The 21,857-nt window shown below is 35.1% G+C and overlaps 1 protein-coding gene across 1 annotated transcript; it reads left to right on the top strand.

Moving 5' to 3' along the window:
- Window positions 1-3,260: 3,260 nt before the first annotated feature.
- On the top strand, window positions 3,261-21,369 carry LOC140806680 (uncharacterized). The gene is given in 11 exon segments (XM_073163228.1): window positions 3,261-3,589; window positions 3,592-3,765; window positions 4,264-4,814; window positions 4,816-5,238; window positions 5,338-6,210; window positions 6,346-6,822; window positions 14,532-15,113; window positions 15,611-15,745; window positions 20,577-20,637; window positions 20,795-21,204; window positions 21,307-21,369. Coding segments are annotated over 11 exon segments (4,062 nt in total). The 5' UTR covers window positions 3,261-3,276.
- Window positions 21,370-21,857: the final 488 nt, after the last annotated feature.

Raw genomic sequence — 21,857 nt, 5'->3', positions numbered from 1 at the left:
GCTTAAAAACCCACTCCAACACACAACAAAACTCCAAGGAACTAAGCTTAAATCTCACCGAAACCGTGCCAACTGCAGCAGACATGAACATGCCTCGAATTGGGCTGAAACGACCATCAAAAGTGGTGATTCATAGTTCAAAACGAAGCTACCAATGTAATTGAAACATGAGTTTAAGAGATTAGAAGTTAGAAAATTAACCGATTGCATGATTATATCCAGATGAAAAATTAGTTGGATTGATTTGACTTGTCATAAATTGAACAATGAATGCATGAAGAGTTAGTTAAATTATCTTGAGGCTAAGTGATAAACATAAAAATTGTACATTAATTAAATGTTTTATAATATAAATATCTAGTTTTTGTTTTATTAAATGTTTAAATATTATATGTTTTATAATAAATTGTATAAAATATAAGTTGTTGTGTAATTATAAATTTTTACTATTTTTACAGGTTCGATAAAACAAGAATAAACTTGGCATTGCAAATGAGATTAAGATGATTCTTGGACCTGTAGAAAGTTGATGTTAATATCTACAATATTGATGGCAAGCATGAGATAAAAATTCTTTCACAATTGGGATCAAATTAAGCAACAATTAAAGTTACCAAAGGAGTGGCAGTTTTACCAAGCTCTAGTATTTTGACCATATCTCTCAAATTACTTGGTCAAATATTCTGAAAAAAATACCACAACTAGACAACTCAATTATCCACATGTTTCATTTTATGTGAAGAAGCAAATTCGGAGAAGAAGATTTTCAAAAGTGATGTGTAATATAATATTAATTTCTTGGAACACCAATGAAGACTTATGTGTAAAAAATAATATTTTATTTGTGGTTGTCTCCCCAAATTTGGCTATAAATAAGGGTGCATTGTAATGTATTGGGATATCCCTCATTCTATGAACAAATCTTTGAGTTCATAATATTTCTCTCTATATTTTTCTTTTATTTCTTCATTTAAATATAATTAGCATGTTAATTTCATATTCAAAGTTTTACACTTTGAATAATGAATAGCTAACTTCCTAAAGTTGAGATGATAAGGTGAAACTCTTGGCATAATAATAAGGTTATTATAAGGTAAGAATCCATGTTTTATATTATTTAATCATTATTTATTGTTTATGTTATATTTATTTTTTTAAGCATTTTTATACCCTACTTATAAGTGGGAGTTTTGATTTATTGTTGCTATATGTTACACTAAATTCTTGGAACCATTTAAATGTTAGTTTGGTATTAACAACCATTTAAAGTGGATGCCTTGAGTTATTATATATAAATATATTATAATATTAAATTTTTGGAACCATTTAAATGTTAGTTTGGTTTTACCAACCATTTAACTTGGATTCCTTGATTTATTATATATGAATATATCATAATATTAATTTATTGGTACCATTTAAATGTTTGTTTGGTTTTACCAACCATTTAAAGTGGGAACCTTGATTTAGTGTTTACAAATATATATAGCACAATAAATACTTGACCACATTTATAAGTTTTGGTATATATTATATACTTATAAGATAATAATATATAACATAATATAAATATGATTATTTAATATATTGGAACCATTTTATTAAGTGGATTTCAATATTGTTCATTAATGTTAATTTTATTAAAATGTCAAGAGTGGATCATTTAATCTCAACTATTTAAATTAAAATTTGAACAATTAAAATTTACCCATTAAATATTCAAGCAATTAAAATTAAAAAGAAACAAAAACAAAAACAAAACAAAAAGACATTGTAGTGGACTTGTAATTACCTTAGCTTCCCTGTGGATACGATATTCGGACTCACCGAATTATATTACTTGTGGACAACCTGCTCTTGGGAGTGCAACAATCAAAGTCGCAACAAGTTTTTGGCGCCGTTGCCGGGGAAGTATAATTTAATTTCAAGTCTATTTAATTTTTTTTATAGTTTATTTTTATTTATTTGAATATTTATTGCTTTTGTGTGTTTTTATTCTTTTGCATTTGCATTTGCATGAGCATTTGGTCACGTACACTTAGTGGTCGACTCATTCGAAATAACCCTTTATTTTTACAAAACATGGCGGAAGAACCCATCCAAGAAAATGAAGATGAAATTCAATCTCAACATGATCATGATAGACGAAGAACACTTAGAGATCACATGAATCCTACACGTACTAGTGCACCTTCATGTCTAGTTTTCCCCCCTGATGCATCTCATTTCAATTTTAACCCTGGTATTATCCAACTTTTACCCAACTTTCATGGCTTAGATTCTGAAAATCCATACATGCATTTACGAGAGTTTGAAGAAGTGTGCAACACATATAATGATCTAAATTGTAGCATGAACACCATTCGCCTTAAGCTTTTTCCTTTTTCTTTAAAAGATAAAGCTAAAACTTGGCTACAAAATCTTAGATCGGGATCCATTCGAACTTGGGATGAATTGCAACAACAATTTTTGAAAAAGTTTTTTCCATCTTATAGAACAAATTCTTTCAAAAGACAAATCATCACTTTCACTCAAAAACAAGGAGAAACTTTTTATCAGTGTTGGGATAGATACAAAGAATTGCTTAATCTTTGTCCACATCATGGTTTTGAAATTTGGAGAGTTGTTTCTCAATTTTATGAAGGCTTAACACCTAAAGATAGGCAAATGGTTGAATTTATGTGTAATGGAACATTTGAAGATAAAGATCCAAACGAGGCAATTGAGTATCTCGATTCATTAGCTGAAAATGCTCAAAATTGAGACACTATAGGTACAATCGAACCATCAAACAAGATTCAATCTCCTACATCTGGTGGAGGTATGTACACTCTCAAAGATGAACATGATCTTAAAGCTAGATTTACCTCTTTGGCAAGAAAAGTTGAGGCACTTGAATTGAAAAAGAATGGTCAATTAAAATTTGTTCAAGAAATTGCGTGTCACATCTGTGATACAAGTGATCATTTTACAAAAGATTGTCCCACTTTGACCTCTTTTAAAGAATGTCTCCATGAACAAGCCAATGTTTTGAACAATTTCAAAAGGCCAAATTTTGAACAATTTTCTCAAAATTACAATCCAGGTTGGCGAAACCATCCAAATTTTAGTTGGAGGAATGATAATGCTGCACAATATACGCAACCACATTTTCAAAATCAACAAAATTTTCAAAATTATGCACCTTATGTTCCTCCGCCGAAAAGAAATTTGGAAGATACATTGAATTCTTTCATTGCAAAGCAAGAGTCTATCAATACTCAAACTGCTCAAACCATGACAGATTTGAAAGATACTCTTGCTAAATTTGCATCTGCACTTAATGTTCATGAAAAAGGTAAATTTCCTTCACAACCTCTGCCTAATCCCAAGGATCATCATACACAAACTGGAACTTCTGGAACTCAACCGATGGATCAGGTAAAATCTGTTATTACCCTTCGAAGTGGTAAGGTTGTGGAAAAATCCATTCTTGAACCTTGTGAAGATGATGATAAATCAACTTCAAAGGGTAAGGAAGTGGAACCCATAACTTCCGAAGAGGAGGTTCAACAGACAGTGTCACCACCATTCCCTCATGCATTGAAAAAAAAAAAACAAATTTGAATTCTGATATATATGATATTTTTAAACAAGTAAAAGTTAATATTCCTTTATTAGATGCAATAAAACAGGTACCATCATATGCTAAATTTTTGAAAGACTTGTGCACTGTGAAAAGAAAATTGAATGTGAAAAAGAAAGCATTTTTAGCCGAACAAGTAAGTGCAATCATTCAAAATAATAATGCTTTGAAATACAAAGACCCTGGTTGTCCTACTATTTCTTGTATTATTGGAGAACGAAAGATTAAAAAAGCCTTGCTTGATCTTGGAGCTAGTGTGAATTTACTTCCATATTCAGTTTATCAAGAACTCAATCTAGGCGAGTTAAAACCTACTTCGGTTTTACTTGCCGATAGATCTGTTAAAGTGCCAAGAGGTATGGTAGAAGACGTGTTGGTCCAAGTTGATAACTTTGTATATCCTGTCGATTTCATAGTTTTAGATACACAACCTATCGAAGCTTGTAATGCAATTCCTGTAATTCTGGGTCGTCCATTTTTAGCAACTTCTAATGCTCTTATAAATTGCAGGAATGGAATAATGAAGTTGTCATTTAGTAACATGACCTTGGAGCTCAATGTTTTTAATCTTTGTAAGCAACCACATGACAAAGAAGATGAAAGTGAAGATGAAAATCTTATTGAAACTCTTGTCGAAGAAAACATTCAAGAAGGGAGTATTCGTGATCAATTAGATATTTGTTCAATTGAAACTGTTAAAGAAAATATTGAAATTGATCTTGATGATTTTATCAGGTATCACTCGTTAACAGGATCAGAGAAAGAATTTGATGCAAAATATGAGGACAAAGACGAACCACCAATATTGGAGTTAAAACACTTGCCAGAAGAATTGAAGTATGCATTTCTTGGAGAAGATGAAACATATCCAGTGGTAATTTCTTCCAAACTAGAAAGTGATCAAGAAGGTAAAATAGTTGATATGCTTAAAAGACATAAAAATGCAATTGGTTGGACACTAAAAGATCTCAAGGGCATTAATCCACTAATTTGCACACACAAAATTCACTTAGAAGAAAATGCAAAAACATCTCAACAACCACGAAGGAGATTAAATCCACACATGAAAGATGTTGTGAAAACTGAAGTTCTCAAACTACTTGATGTTGGGATTATCTACCCTATTTCTGATAGTAAGTGGGTAAGCCCAACACAAGTAGTTCCGAAAAAATCTGGCATCACAGTGATAAAAAAATGAAAAAGGTGAATTGTTAACAAGTCGAGTCCCATCTAGTTGGCGGATGTGTATTGATTATAGAAAATTAAATGATGCCACTAGAAAAGATCATTTTCCATTACCATTTTTGGATCAAATTTTAGAAAGAGTAGCAGGTCATCCATACTACTGTTTTCTTGATGGATATTCAGGCTATTATCAAATTCCCATTGCACTCGAAGATCAAGATAAAACTACATTCACATGTCTTTTTGGAACATTTGCATTTAGAAGGATGCCATTTGGATTATGCAATGCCCCAGCAACATTTCAAAGATGTATGCTAAGCATTTTTTGCGACATGGTTGAAAATTGTTTGGAAATTTTCATGGATGATTTAACTGTCTTTGGGAATACATTTGATAATTGTCTTGAAAATTTGGAAAAAGTTTTAAAAAGATGCGAGTAAAAAGGTCTTATTTTAAATTGGGAAAAATGTCATTACATGATTACTTCTGGAATTGTTTTGGGACATGTCGTGTCATATCATGGAATTGAAATTGATAAAGCAAAAGTTGATGTCATTGTCAATTTACCCCCTCCAAAAACCATTAAAGAAATTCGCTCATTTTTGGGACATGCTGGATTTTATAGGAGGTTTATAAAGGACTTTAGTTTAATCTCTAAACCCATTTGTAACCTCTTAACAAAAGACACTGCATTTGAGTGGACTCAAGAATGTCAAAATGCTTTTGATAAAATCATTCGACATTTAACATCAGCTCCTATCATGCAACCTCCTGATTGGTCTTTACCATTTGAAATCATGTGCGACGCGAGTGATTATGCAGTCGGTGCAGTACTGGGTCAAAGAAGAAATGGTAAGCCTTATGTGATATATTATGCAAGTAGAACTTTAAACAATGCTCAAATGAATTACTCCACAACTGAAAAAGAACTACTTGTTGTAATATTTGCATTAGATAAATTTCGTTCTTATTTGATTGGATCAATGACTATTGTGTTTACTGATCATTCTGCTATTAGATATTTGTTGACGAAACAGGATGCAAAGCCACGACTGATACGATGGATTTTGTTGCTCCAAGAATTTGACATTGTGATCAAAGATAAAAAAAGAACCGAGAATGTCGTAGCCGATCATTTATCGAGACTAGTAACAGGATCATCTTGTGAAATGACACCAATTAACAATAATTTTCCTGATGAACATCTATTTTCAGTTACTACTACACCTTGGTTTGCTAACATAGTAAATTTTCTTGTGACAGGAAAAATGCCACCGCAATGGAGTTCTCAAGATAAAAGAAAATTTTTGAATGAGGTAAAAAACTTTTATTGGGATGATCCGTATCTGTTCAAGTATTGTCCAGATCAAATTTTTCGACGTTGCATACCCGACAATGAGGTAAGTAGTGTCATTAAATTTTGTCATTCAGAAGCATGCGGAGGACATTTTTCTTCAAAGAAAACGGCTGCAAAAATTTTGCAGTGTGGATTTTATTGGCCCACTTTGTTTAAAGACACCCACGAAATCTGCAAGATCTGTGAAAATTGTCAAAAATTGGGTGCAATTTCAAAAAGAAACATGATGCCTTTGAATCCTATCATTGAAATTGAAATCTTTGAATGTTGGGGAATTGATTTTATGGGACCTTTTCCACCGTCGTTTGGATACTTGTATATTTTAGTTGCAGTTGATTATGTTTCCAAATGGATAGAGGTAATTCCATGTCGAACAAATGATCATAAAATCGTCAATCAATTTTTGAAAGAAAATATTTTTAGTAGATTCGGAATTCCTCGAGCTATGATAAGTGATGGGGGAACTCACTTTGTTAATAAACCATTTGCTTCATTAATGAAAAAATATGGTATTACTCACAAAGTAATAACTCCTTATCATCCTCAAACAAATGGACAAGTTGAATTAGCTAATAGGGAGATAAAACAAATTTTGGAAAAAACTGTTAACTCAAATAGAAAAGATTGGTCTCTGCGACTTAATGATGCACTGTGGGCATATCGAACAGCTTTTAAAACATCATTGAATATGTCTCCCTATAGGTTGGTTTATGGAAAACATTGTCATTTGCCTGTGGAATTGGAACATAAAGCTTATTGGGCGATCAAAACTTTAAATTCAAGCATGGATGATGCCAACAAATTGCGTAAATTGCAACTTAATGAACTTGATGAACTCAGAAATGATGCGTATGAGAATTCAAGGATTTATAAAGCAAAAATCAAATCATTTCATGATAAAACAATTCTTAGAAAATCTTTTGAGATTGGTAAAAAAGTTTTGCTTTATAATTCTCGACTTCACATATTCTCAGGAAAATTACGATCAAGATGGACAGGCCCATATGTTGTAAAGCATGTGTATCCTTATGGAGCTGTGGATATTGAAAATCCTAAAAATGGTGATGTGTTCAAAGTGAATGGACAAAGGCTTAAACCATTTTTGGAAAATGAAATCTTTCAAGAAGAGTTTATTTCCCTTTCTGATCCTTAAATTTTTATGTTGCATTTAAGTTTGTTTGTTTTTATTTCAGGTTTTCTTAATCTTTTTATTTTCCCGGTTAAATGGCGGATAACGGTACTCCGTGACTCTCATAGTCGGTTAAATCAGTTTTCCACAATTGCTGATACAAAAATAAAAAAAATAATCATTTCTTTTCTTTTCAAAATGGATGAAATTCTCTCAAAAATTTGTAAATATTTTCCCTCTGTTTCTGAAAGTGTTCTAAGAAAAATTTATGCAGGAAGGTGTGAAAGATTGAGATTGCTAATGCAAAAAGGAATTCCAGAAGATATTCGTCTTGTAATTGAAGCTAAGGTCCGATTAGGAGGAGAAGTTCCACAATCATTGCTCATTCGGTATTTGCCTGGATTAGGAAAAAGCACTTATGCGAAAAAACGAAGGGCCAAAAGTTTAGGGGTTTGTCATAAGTGTGCAAGATGGACTTGTGACAAACGATGCAGATCTTTGGGATGTGTTTCCAATAACAGAGAAGATAAAATTGATTTCAGTAAGAATGGGCTGAGTAAGGAGTTTTTGGATAACATCTTATTGACTTTTGAGACGCATTCTAGTGGACATGTGCATATTGAACTTCTCCGTTTATGGAAACAATTTCAAGATGAGCGTCATAGTCTTGGGAATCTGACTAAAAAAGACCCTGTTTGCCAATTTATAAGAAAATTGGATGGGAAGCATATCCTCGACTCATAGAAGGCGTTGAAGCCGTTTCTGGACGTAAAACCAGAGGAAAATTGTGAGCCACAATCACACTACTGTTTATATGCATGTGTGTCATTATTGTTTTTACTATTTATTCTGTTTACAGCTGTGACCCATAGTTTTGTCATGATAACATATTACCCCTATAAAATCTCTCATCTTTCTCTCTATTTTCGCAGAAAAAAAAAGAAAGTAAAAACATGGCTGGATCCTCTGCACAAACATTGAAAAATATTTGTGTATTTTGTGGGTCGAGTCCTGGAAAAAATGAAGTGTTTGTAGAAGCAGCGAATAATCTTGGAAAGATATTGGCTGAGAGAAAAATTCACTTGGTATATGGGGGAGGTAATATTGGGTTAATGGGATCTGTTTCAACATCTGCTCATCTTGGAGGTAGTCAGGTTTTGTGTATTATTCCTATAGCTTTAGCTGAAGGAAATATTACAGGTGTTACGATTGGGGAGGAATTAAAAGTTTCTTCTATGTATGAAAGAATCACTCAAATGATTGAAAATTCTAATGCTTTTATCGCACTACCAGGTGGTTTTGGTACATTAGAAGAAATTTTTCACACTGTTTCTTGGGCACAACTTAATATCCATAATAAACGTGTGGGCTTGTTGAATATCAATAATTATTATGACAGTTTGTTGACATTTCTTGATAAAGCTGTGGAACAGAATTTCATTTCAGAAAATTCACGACGGATGCTCATCTGTGCTTCGACTGCCGATCAATTAATTGATGATTTGGAAGCTTTTGTTCATAAGCCTGATCCGATGATAACAAAGATCAATTGGTCACAATCAAGCAGTAAGAAAAGGAAGTTGGATCATTGATTCAAAAGTCGTGGATTGGTTTGCGTTTGTTTCAGTTTGTTATCTTCAATAAAATTCCATGTGATATCTCTTTCATTATGTACTCTTTATTAATAGCTATTTTGACATTAGGGACAATGTCATATTCTGATTGGGGGGAGAACACATTTTAAAAAAAAAAACAAATTTAAAAAAAAAATTAAATATTATCTTAAAATAAAACCATGTTTATTGTTTGTACCTTAGTAATTTTTGCAAAAATGTCATACATTACATATTTGAAAGATTTAAATTAGAACATGCATTAATCTATTTAAGAATGTTTAAATTTTTATTTGAAAATAGGTCATTTTTAATATTCTGATCAATATAAAAATATGATTTATGAAATCTTTTTGAGTGATTAACCATTGTGATAAAATTATGTATTAAAGTATATGGCCCAAGATCTACCTTATAAGAGTGCCTAAAATTTTTGAACTCACACATATTTTGTGAGTTAGTGGAGAGGATTGAGAAAACAGCTTGCGAGCCTTTATTGATCATCGGAGAGGCTATCAATTGTTTAGATCTTGAGTTCTTATTTTGAAAAAAAAAAATTGATATTTCCTGAAAAAAAAAAGAGAAAAATACAAAAAGAAAGATGTTGAAGATCTATGTAATTTTTAAGTTATATGCTGCGACCCATTTTTCTCTCATAAGAATAAAAAAAAAAAAAAAAGAGAGAAATACATTGTACAAATTAAATAAATATGTGGTCAAAAAGCATAAACTTAGTCTGATTCCATGATGTAAAAAAAAAAAATCAGGAAAAAAAAATATAATAAGAACAACTGGATTTTAAATCAATGGATTTTCTATCTTTTGATTAGTTTGGCTCGTTTGTCTGTCTGCATTCTGTAAACCATTTTCCTGAGCATTCATCTGTATTCCAACTCCATGAGAGAAATCGTTGCCATAAATAGAAACATTTATTAACCTGTGAGGATATGGAGTTGAGACTCTTACTAGGAATTTCTGAAGGCCGTGTACACTTAAATACCTGAAATAAGCTTTGAATTGACCATCTCAAATTATTTCATAAATTATAATTATGATGATCTTGATATAACTTTGAAAGTTTTCAAATTTAATTTAAACACTTAGATAGTTCTGATTACATTTCTATTTAAATTAATCAATATGTTTTGTATTGCTATTAACGCTTAAATTGCTAGGGACTAGCAATAAGCTGGTTGGGAGGTGTGATAAACATAAAAATTGTACATTAATTAAATGTTTTATAATATAAATATGTAGTTTTTGTTTTATTAAATGTTTAAATATTATATGTTTTATAATAAATTGTATAAAATATAAGTTGTTGTGTAATTATAAGTTTTTACTATTTTTACAGGTTCGATAAAACAAGAATAAACTTGGCATTGCAAATGGGATTAAGATGATTCTTGGACCTGTAGAAAGTTGATGTTAAAATCTACAATATCGATGGCAAGCATGAGATAAAAATCCTTTCACAATTGGGATCAAATTAAGCAACAATTAAAGTTACCAAAGGAGTGGCAGTTTTACCATGCTCTAGTATTTTGACCATATCTCTCAAATTACTTGGTCAAATATTCTGAAAAAAATACCACAACTAGACAACTCAATTATCCACATGTTTCATTTTATGTGAAGAAGCAAATTCGGAGAAGAAGATTTTCAAAAGTGATGTGTAATATAATATTAATTTCTTGGAACACCAATGAAGACTTATGTGTAAAAAATAATATTTTATTTGTGGTTGTCTCGCCAAATTTGGCTATAAATAGGGGTGCATTGTAATGTATTGGGATATCCCTCATTCTATGAACAAATCTTTGAGTTCATAATATTTCTCTCTATATTTTTCTTTTATTTCTTCATTTAAATATAATTAGCATTTTAATTTCATATTCAAAGTTTTACACTTTGAATAATGAATAGCTAACTTCCTAAAGTTGAGATGATAAGGTGAAGCTCTTGGCATGATAATAAGGTTATTATAAGGTAAGAATCTATGTTTTATATTATTTAATCATTATTCATTGTTTATGTTATATTTATTTCTTTAAGCATTTTTATACCCTACTTATAAGTGGGAGTTTTGATTTATTGTTGCTATATGTTACACTAAATTCTTGGAACAATTTAAATGTTAGTTTGGTATTACCAACCATTTAAAGTGGATGCCTTGAGTTATTATATATAAATATATTATAATATTAAATTCTTGGAACCATTTAAATGTTAGTTTGGTTTTACCAACCATTTAACTTGGATTCCTTGATTTATTATATATGAATATATCATAATATTAATTATTGGTACCATTTAAATGTTTGTTTGGTTTTACCAACCATTTAAAGTGGGAACCTTGATTTAGTGTTTACAAATATATATAGCACAATAAATACTTGACCACATTTATAAGTTTTGGTATATATTATATACTTATAAGATAATAATATATAACATAATATAAATATGATTATTTAATATATTGGAACCATTTTATTAAGTGGATTTCAATATTGTTCATTAATGTTAATTTTATTAAAATGTCAAGAGTGGATCCTTTAATCTCAACTACTTAAATTAAAATTTGAACAATTAAAATTTACCCATTAAATATTCAAGCAATTAAAATTAAAAAGAAACAAAAACAAAAACAAAACAAAAAGACATTGTAGTGGACTTGTAATTACCTTAGCTTCTCTGTGGATACGATATTCGGACTCACCGAATTATATTACTTGTGGACAACCTGCTCTTGGGAGTGCAACAATCAAAGTCGCAACACTAAGTTCTTTTAAAAATATTTCATGACTTGTTAGTTTGTGTTGTTTTGTTTTGCTCGGGACTAGCGAAATCCTAAGTTTGGGGGAGTTTGATAAGTAAAATTTATTGCACTTTTATTACTTGTATTTAACTTAGAATTTTGTTATTTTTGACCGGGTTTTATGCGATTTTTTTTTGTTTTTGTTGTTGTAGTTTGGAAGCTTAGGATGAGAGTTTGGAGTATTAAAATGTTGAATTGGAAAGTTCTAAAGATAAAAAATACAGTAGCTGCAGCGCATATGCGCTAGAAAATATACCGCACCCGCGGTCTTTGCATAACAGAATCGAGAATATCTGTATTTTTTGTGTTGCGCATGGAAGTCCAAAATTTTGGTATGGTGCGAATTGGGGCTTGTCTGGGACTATAAAATACATCATTTACTTACCATCTAGGGTATTGGGAGCTAAGGGAAGAGTGGAGGCTACTGCTAGAAAATTGAAGACCCAAGTTCATCAAGTTTTTAGAATAATTATCGACTTAACACTTGGGAGAGGGAGTAGAAAATATCGACTTAACACCAAGTTCATCAAGTTTTTAGTATAATTATAGATGTCGCAATCCATTTTTAGATAACTAATATCGACTTAACACTTGGGAGAGGGAGTAGAAAATTATCGGATTCTTGTCTAATGAATAATAAGGATTTTTATAACATAACAGGAAATTACACATTGTGGACGCTACGTTAAATCGGACATCTAGATCTTTCGTTCCATTGTTATTTGCTACAATTTGATGTTACATTTAAATTCATTTTTCAATTTAGTTATTCTTGCAAACAAATCTTTTAATTGATTATTCTAAATAAAGTCGAGACTATTTTAAGCACAAGCATTGATATATGTTTATATACACACTCCTTGTGGTATCGACACTTGTACTCAAAAATACATTTTACTATAACTTAACGTCATGCGCTTGCGATCAATCAAGAAAACGCACAAAAGAGGTCCCCGGACGCTTTCTCCGGCTTCCAAACCCGTTCATAATTGGTGACAAGACAATTCGCATACCTCAAAATCATAAAACATTTTCTTTGCATGTCGAGTATACTTACATAGCTTTGTACATACTAACAAATAAAAATGAGTGCCCAAGAAAGTTTTTTTTTGCCAGAAGGCTTGGTTCTGGGGCCGTAAAAACTCGCGCGCCTGAGCGCGGCCCTGCGGCACACGAAAAAACCTTTTTTTTAAACATCACAGTTTAAGCAGTCACACAAAAATGATTATAAATCACTCGTCTCTTGTTCGAAAATTACGAATTTACTGTCAAATTTAAAGTATCAAAAGGTAATACGCTTTATATGTTGAAAGGTTTTACAGAAAGCAAATTCGGTTTTTGAGATCTAAAAACTGATTCAAAATCGTTTCAAGCATTTTTGCTCAAACTTTGCATAACACAAACGAATTTTTACACATCATACGCATCAAAATACTTACTGCGACAAGATCGATGCAGAAATAAATGAATATACATGACTTTACGTCTAAACGCTCGAAGATGACGAATACCGACGTAGTGAATTGAGGGTGATTACCGGGAGACGCTTGCTACACGATTCTTGCTCGAAAAGGGGACGTGTATCTACAGGAATTTTTCAATGACGAGGTGGCTGCTGAAAGAACAATCGAGAACCCTAGGTTTTCTTTAAATTTGCAACACCTGTGTGTGTTATGTGTGTGCGACTATGTGGGTTTAATTAAATAAAAATTTCTGCTTAATTAACTAATTAGGGGCTAAATACAAGTTTAGTTAAATAATTACTAATAAAATAATACTAATCTAATTATTTAACCTCACTAAAATGTTTAATAAAATAATTTACAAGGTTTAAATTCCCCACTACTCAACTTAATATTTTTTTTAAAGCTTAAACTCTAAAAATCACCGAATAAATTAAATTAGACTTTAAAATGCTTAAATTTCATAAATTATTTAAAATATCAATTTTCTTGACTATAAATAAAATATCACATTTTCATAAATCGTCTAAAATGTCGCCGGTCTCTTTTCACGATCCCGTATCGAATATTCGCCTTAAACTTAAAACTTAAGCAGACATTTTATCGTGCTTCAAATAAACGTGTAATAATTTAAAATAATGCAAATCATAAATTATGCATCGTTGAAAATCATTTTTAAAATTAAATAATTTAATAAATACATGCGTTTATGTGTACTGAATTTCGATTCAACATTTCTATTGAGCTGATGTCGGGTACAGTGCCGATTTCTATGGTACGCTATCGTATGGAAGCTGCAGAGATGAAGGAATTGAAAGATCATATTCAGGATTTGCTGGGCAAGGGTTTTATTCACCCGAGTTTTTTTCCATAGGGTGCACCGGTACTGTTTGTGAAAAATAAATACGGCAGCATGCGACTATACATCGATTATAGAGAGTCGAACAGATTCAGTGTCAAGAACAAGTATTGCCTAGGATCGAAGACTTATTTGATCAGCTTCAGGAAGCAGCAGTGTTTTCAAATATAGATCTTCGATCAAGATATCACCAGCTAAAGGTGAAAGAGCTTGATGTGCACAAGACGGAGTTCAGGACGCGTTATGGGCACTACGAGTTCATGGTGATGCCCTTCGTTTTGACTAGCGCGCCAGCGATCTTCATGGATCTCATGAATCGTGTGTTTCAGCCGTATTTGGATTAGTTCATCATAGTCTTTATAGATGACATAATGATCTATTTTAAGAGCATAGATGAGCACTTTCAGCATTTGAGAGCTGAACTGCAGACATTGAAATACAGCCAGTTATATGCCATGTTCAGCAAGTGCGAATTCTAGCTCGACAGGGTGGCATTCTTAGGACACATTATTTCCGGAGATGGAGTCAAGGTTGATCCCAGCGAGGTTGAGGCAGTCATAGATTGGCCAGTGCCTAAGAGTGGGACAGAGATCCATAGTTTCTTGGGTCTAGCTGGGTACTACAGCAAGTTCATACGGGGATTTCCTTCTATGGCGGTACTCATGACCGCTTTAACAAATAAAAATGCCAAATTCATTTGGGGACTAGAATGTCAGGAGAGTTTTGAGAAGCTGAAGCAAGATTTGACTTTAGCACTAGTTCTAGCGATGACATCAGGGCAGGGAGATTTTATTCTTTATACAGATGATTCGAAGCTAGGTCTGGGCACGGTTCTGATGCAGCATGACAAAGTGATAGCCTACGCGTCCAGAGAGCTGAAGTTTCATGAGAAGAAATATCCAACTCATGACCTCGAGCTAGCAGCAGTAGTATTCGCCCTAAAGATTTGGAAACACTATCTGTATGGGGAGAAATGCAAGATTTTCACAGATCACAAGAGATTGAAGTACTTCTTCACACAGAAAGAGATGAATTTGAGAAAATGGATATGGTTAGAGCTGGTGAAGGACTATGACTATGACATTAGCTACCATCCGAGTAAGGCTAATGTGGTAGCCGACTCACTGAGTAGGAAGACTGCAGCGATTTCTCAGTTGTCAGCTCAGAGACCCTTGCAGGCAGAGATTTAGAGATTTGAGCGTGCAGTTTATGCTAGGGGCGATGCTTCTAATCTTTCTACCCTGACAGTACAGTCGACGCTGAAGGATATGATTCCAGCAGGTCAGTATGATGAACAATTACAAAAGTGGAGACTGAGGGATGAGACCAAGGGTCTGAGATTTTATTCTGCCGAGGATGGCATAGTCCGATATCGCGACAGACTGCGGGTTCTTAGTGGTGATTCTCTGAGGGAAGAAATTATGAAGGATGCCCATAGCACCCGTACTCTATTTACCTAGGGAGTACAAAGATGTATAAGGATATGAAATCTTTGTATTGGTGGCCTGGTATGAAACGAGATGTTTTGCTTTTTTTTTTCGAGAGCTTGACATGTCAGCCGGTTATGACAGAGCATCAGATACCTGGAGGAAAGCTGATATTGCTCTCTATTCCTGATTGGAAATGGGAGAACATCACTATTGATTTTGTGACATGGTTACCAATGATAGTTGGAGGGTATAATGCCATTTGGGTGATAGTCGACCGGCTTACCAAAGCAGCACATTTTCTACCAATCATGAAACGTCTACTAATTTTTAAAAAATGTAGAAATATTTTTTTATTTTAAAAGCTTGCATATTCAAAATAACATTTAAACGTTTCGCATATGCATTCTTTTAAAATAAAAAAAATATAAAATAACATTTAAACGTTTCTCATGCATGCGATCTACAGAAAATATAACATAAAAAAATGATCTTAATTATTTGACAGTAAAATCTTGCAGTTTAAAATAGCCATAAACGAATAAAAATCTTAAAATTATCAACGTGTAAAAATGTTTATCTCTTTTCAATCTCATAAATCATAATGCGGAAAAACGTGTGGTCCTCGGGTCGTGTCACCGCACCAGGTCTGCCTACTCAGAGTTCATCACCTCCAGTATCCTCAGCATCAAGCTCACCCGTATCACACACGTCTAGTGAGTCTAAAGACTCAACGCACCTGCACCGTTAATAGCAATTACATATACATAGCACACAACAGTGAAAAATACCATACTCAACATACCTTTCATGAACTTTAAAAAAAACGTCACATAAACATGTCGTGTAAAATCATGACGTGTCAAAACAGCTTATCATTAATCATCGTCCATCATTCATCATTTATCATTTATCGTTCATCATTAATCTTTCATCATTCATCATTTATCATTTATCATTTATTATTGGTGAATTCAGTTCATTAGAGGTGACTATCGTACATCATTTACGATGGATCCATCATACATAGAACCGCGGTACCCGGCTGCTGTCGGACATCGGTGACATGATCACCCATCCACTGTGCCTAGGCCTCATCACCATCATTTACGTATACGTCTTAAACATTTACATGTACTTCGATAGTCACAACTAATTCCCATCATTCAAAACATTACCATTTTCATCACTTATAAAAATCATGAATAAATGCAATTTTTCTTAAATCCAAGCATGCGACGTATATCTTCATAAAATCTTAAAATCATGATCATGATGCATAAACATTTAAAATATCATAAATTTGTGCTTAGGGCGCTGCCAGGACCAAAATCTCACCCTGGATGCAAAATGACCATTTTGCCCCTGGAAACCCAAAAATTATCGTTTCATCCCTGGACCTCTAAAATTGACCCGAAGCTTACCAAACTCCTTAAAATATCCCAAAACATTTTTAAAAGTGTTCTTAGACGTAAACTCGAGCCAAAATCAGAACTTAACCGACTCGTTTAAGAACTTAGAACAGGGTCCCGGTTTTAATCCGAAACGACTCGAAACTTACCCGAAATTATCCCAACTTACTATTATAACTTAAAAACACTATGAATCTCATAATACCATAATAATAGGCCCAAAAATCTCGGCTATTAATTCAGAACAAGAACAAATCTTTTGGCCCTTCTTGTTATGCCACCTCATGCACTACCCTTTCCCAAAACTCACGCCTCTACCCTCAACCCGACGCACCAATCACGAGCCCACAACAGGGACTTAGATAAGAACCTAAGGTACCCAACCGACTCAAACCACCGCCCCCATGCACACTCCTACCAGCCACGAATCGAGAATCAATAACATGCCTCCTACCGAGACCAAATGCATCACTACCTGTCCCGACCGGTTTCCCATCACTCCAGCATGGTTTGAGCCGTTCCAGACCCCAACTCAGACCCACCAGGGCCTGTTCCAGGGCTGGGGAGGCCCCTCGCACAGCTGGTGTAGCAGGAAACTATGGATCGAAGCTTCTTCCCCTCACACCCGATTGGCTCTCAAACTTCACCATTAAAACTTGAACGAATGCACACGAGCACCTAACCTCTACAACCATGGACTGTCCAGACCCTTGAAAACCTTACGCAGCAGCCCCTTGCACCACATATCAGAAAAACCGTGATCACGCTCTTAGAAATGAAGCACGCCGAAAAACCGAAAGGATCTTACATGGAAATGCTTAGATCGAAACATTTTATGCATGAACAATATCATCAGTAAATTACACGGTTATGATGCGGAAAACATGGTGCAAAACGTTCCTGATTATGCTAGAGAAACACAACGAGACGATAGAACCGCAGTCGAGGAGAAAGCTTTTTGCTAGAAGTGAAAAATGGCATAACCGACAACTTGCAGCAGAAATTGACTAGAGGAATTTTTAGTGGGGGAGGTGGGCGGCTACTGAAACCTAATTAGGTTTAGTGGGGAGCTTAGGGAGGTAATTAGGTGTTAAATATAAGGTTTAGGATTAATTAAATGGACCCTAAATGCTAATCAAAAGTTTACAAAGGATTTTAAGCCCAAAAAGCTTAAAAGTAGGCCCATTAAATCAAAACACACTCCCAAAAAATATTTCGTGTTGAAAAGATTTTGAAAATATTAGCCGAACCCTTAAAAAGTCCACTGAATCGATAAAATTTGCGTACCATTAAAAATAAAATCTTGCGGGTAAAAACACCCAAATAAAATCCCATTTTTGAAAATAACCTTAAAAATGTTTTAAATTATTTTATAAAAATATATCGTACAATAAAATAATTTTTCTGAAAAATATCCGGTCTCCGTTCCTCGTTTGAGCGTGAAATGCATCTAGAAACCCTAATGCATGAACTTTTAAAATTTCATGAACTAAATCTTATCATGCAATAATTATGCTTAAAATGCATAAAAAAATTAAACACAAATTAATAAAATAAACATGCATTTAATGCTTTAAAACAAATTAATAAAATACCAAAGATATTTAATAACTTTCATGCATGTGGTTCTCGTGGACCTTCAGATTTTTGGGACGTTACAATTTCCCCTCTTAAATTAAATTTCGTTCCCGAAATTCGCTTATCCTTGATAGTCAAAAAGTTTAGACTCTTACTTATAGTATCCCAATAATCCACGCTTCCACGACGCTACTCTGATAAAATAATAAATCTGATGATACCAACTTTTCCCTGGGTCCGGTCTGGTGAGCTTGAGCTTCAGATCAACAATGTTTGAACCGGAGCGGATGGAACACCACCGGTTTATACGGGCTAATGGATATTGGAAGGTGTCGAAAATTTTCCCGACACGACCACTTCGACCTTTTGATCGGATTTTGGAATAGAGAAATGGGAAGATGCGGTAGGTGAAAGTTAATAATCTCGATCCCCCTGACTATGAAACATATATGGGTATTTATATTGGTTGAGAGGGCTTCTTCCCATACCTTGTCGAAATCTATTTTAGGTATATTTCCTTATAAAATTAAATTCTTCTCCAATCACTGCAAGTCCGGGCCGGATTCCTCGTCACAACTAATCATACGGCGAGATTCTAGCATATTTAAATATTATTCACGCAATTCTTCTCCAATCAGTGCAAGTTCGGCCCGGATTCCTCGTCACATCTAATCATATGGCGAGATTCTAGCATATTTAAGGATTATTCACACTTTTGACATGTGACAAAGTTCTTAAGATAGGAACATGCTCGGATACGTGTGATTCGGCCACCCGGGCTCAGCTGAGCGCCAGGGCTCGGCCGAGCACTACCCTAGTTCTCGACCGAGCACTAGGGTCCGGCCACTAGTGCTCGGCCGAGCCCTACGAGCCCTACCCTGGTGCTCCGCCGAGCTCTACCCCGAGCTCGGTCATCAGGGGTGTGGCTGGGCTTGGTGCTCGACGGGTTATGTTTAAGGTCCTCGGGATGAAAACTCAAGCGTGGTGGAATATTTTGGGGGCATCAGTAGTAACCCCTCCTTGTGGTATAAAAGAAGTATTTGAATTTTAGACCAGTGAATTGTTATGATTGAGCTTGAAACCCTTGAGTTCAACATTGGTTGGGCGAACATCTAGACCGTTCAAGTGATTTACAATATTTTGGTTGGCTAGGATCAGATGGTGGTGCGGATCCCGAGGCCTTTGGATAAGCACGATCCTAGCCTTTTATTCTTGATTTAATCGGACGGCTCCCCTTCGTCTGACCTTCTTATAAATATGGTCTTCCCTTCCTTCCAAAATCTCACAATTCTCTCAATTTCTCTCCCCAGTTACGAAGCGTCTCCCGCCCTTTCGACGTTCTCGGTTCGGCCAACTGTTTTGAGTTCGGTAACCTCTCGCTCCCAACTCTGTTCTTCTTCACTACTTTCGTAAGTTATTCTTCCTGTGTTAATTACAATTCTTTGGTTAAGGCATGGATGAAGTTATTGGCACTCCTTCCCCCTCCCCTTCGAAGACTTCGGTGGAACTTCCCTGGTACAAAATTAAGGCTTCGGTCTTAGGGTATGATGATGTCCCTAGGATTAGAGAGTTGTCAGGACTATCTTCGGATATTGATATTCATATCCCTGAGATTACAGATAGGGCTCATCTCCCTCCCGACAGATATTGCACATTTTATTTGGACCAACTGGAGATGGGTCTTCGGTTTCCTATCTCCAGGATAGTTCAGTGCCTATGTGATCACTACCTGATATGCCCCAGTCAGTTAGCTACCAATTCCTTTAGCACGCTTCTGGCTTTAGGAATATTGCTTAGGTATTTCGACCTAACCCTCTCCGTAGCCCTCTTAGACCGCTTTGTGAAAATCAAAAGAAAAGAAATTGGTCGGTTTTACCTATCACCCCGGCCCGGGTGTGATTTTCTGGGCAGGAACCCTTCATCTCACAAGGGTTGGATGAACAGATACTTTTATGTAGAGTCAGAGCCTTTTACTTGGCACTGCGATATGGCTTGGGCCGAGTAGTTAACCCTTAGAGATCCTCCCACACCTAGGCGTGCCATCAACCTGACCCGCTTCCTCGCTAGTACTTCGGAAAGGTGTTTTGACGTCAAGAGCCTGGTCCAGGATGATCTTCTTTGTGAATTTAAGTTCTGCAAAAAAGGAGTCGAAGTGGAGGGGGACATAGGTATATTTGCCTTCAGCCTTTACACTTTCTCATTGAAAGCCAATATTTATGCTGAATCCATGTTTCTTTTGCTTCTTATGTCTTCCCTTACCCAACATCTTCATTTTCTCCTTCACTTTTTTTTTTGTTTATTTTTTATTTTTTTATGTTTTTACAGACCAAAGGATCATGAAGTCGGAAATGCTCCAGAATATGAAGAGGAGGAAAGCTGAGATAGGAGCTTCTTCCAAATCCTCCACTGCCGAAGCCAAAGGGAAACAAAAGAAAGTGCCCGTGGAGACTGATGGGCAGCCAACGAAGAAGACTCTCAAGACCACTGCTTCGTTCCCGACCCCCCAAGGCTCTGGGAAGAGGATACACAGTCCATCCCCCATTCATGAGCACCATGATTCCGAAGAGGTTGAGCTGGAGGCACCCCTCGACCATGGGACTTCCTTCATAGCACATCCCTCCGGACCGGAAGCTTTAAATTTTGTTCGACACTTGGTGTCCTCTGAAGATCTTACCATTGTGAAGGCTGCCACCGACCTTCAAGCCATAGAGGCTATGTCCCTTAACTTTATGCAGGTAGTTAGTTTTGTTTCTTTCGCATCACTAATTTTTTTTCTTTTTTCTTTTTTCTTTTTTTTTGAACATATGTCTTCTCTATGCATGCTCTGGTTTGGGGAGGCGAAGTCACTGGTCGGATATGTGGAGCCATGGAGATGGCTAGCTCCTCCCAAAAATCAATGAATGACGTCCTCAGTCGACAAGGGGAACTTATGAGGCGTATGGAAGATCTCCACACGAAAAGTGAGGCAGAGAAGGTGGATTTCCTAGCCCAACTTGAAGCTGTCCGAGCTCATGCACAAGTCCTTGAGGACAAAGCCGCTTGGGCTGAGCAGAAGGCACTTCACTTCGAGGAACAACTGCGAAAGAAAGACCATGACGTCGAGGCGATGTTGCTTCAGAAGAAGGAAGAGTTCATCCACTCTTCGGAATTTGATTCGTTGTGCTCGAACAAAGCTACTTCTTACTTCGAGCATGGGTTTAATGTAGGTATTGCTCAAATACGGGCCAACTGGTATTCCGAAGCCGAACACCCTTTTTCCTTCCTCGATGTGTTTAAGGCCTTGGAGGACATGCCCGAGGAGGAAGGGATGGGCAACAGAGAATTAAGACTTAGACATCAAGGAGGAAGTGGGGGGGCTCTCCGAACGACGCCTTTTTTCTTTGCTCAA

The sequence above is a fragment of the Primulina eburnea genome, chromosome 12, assembly GCF_022965805.1.
Source record: "Primulina eburnea isolate SZY01 chromosome 12, ASM2296580v1, whole genome shotgun sequence".
Classification (NCBI taxonomy): Eukaryota; Viridiplantae; Streptophyta; class Magnoliopsida; order Lamiales; family Gesneriaceae; genus Primulina; species Primulina eburnea.
This window is presented reverse-complemented; position numbering and strand designations above follow the sequence as displayed.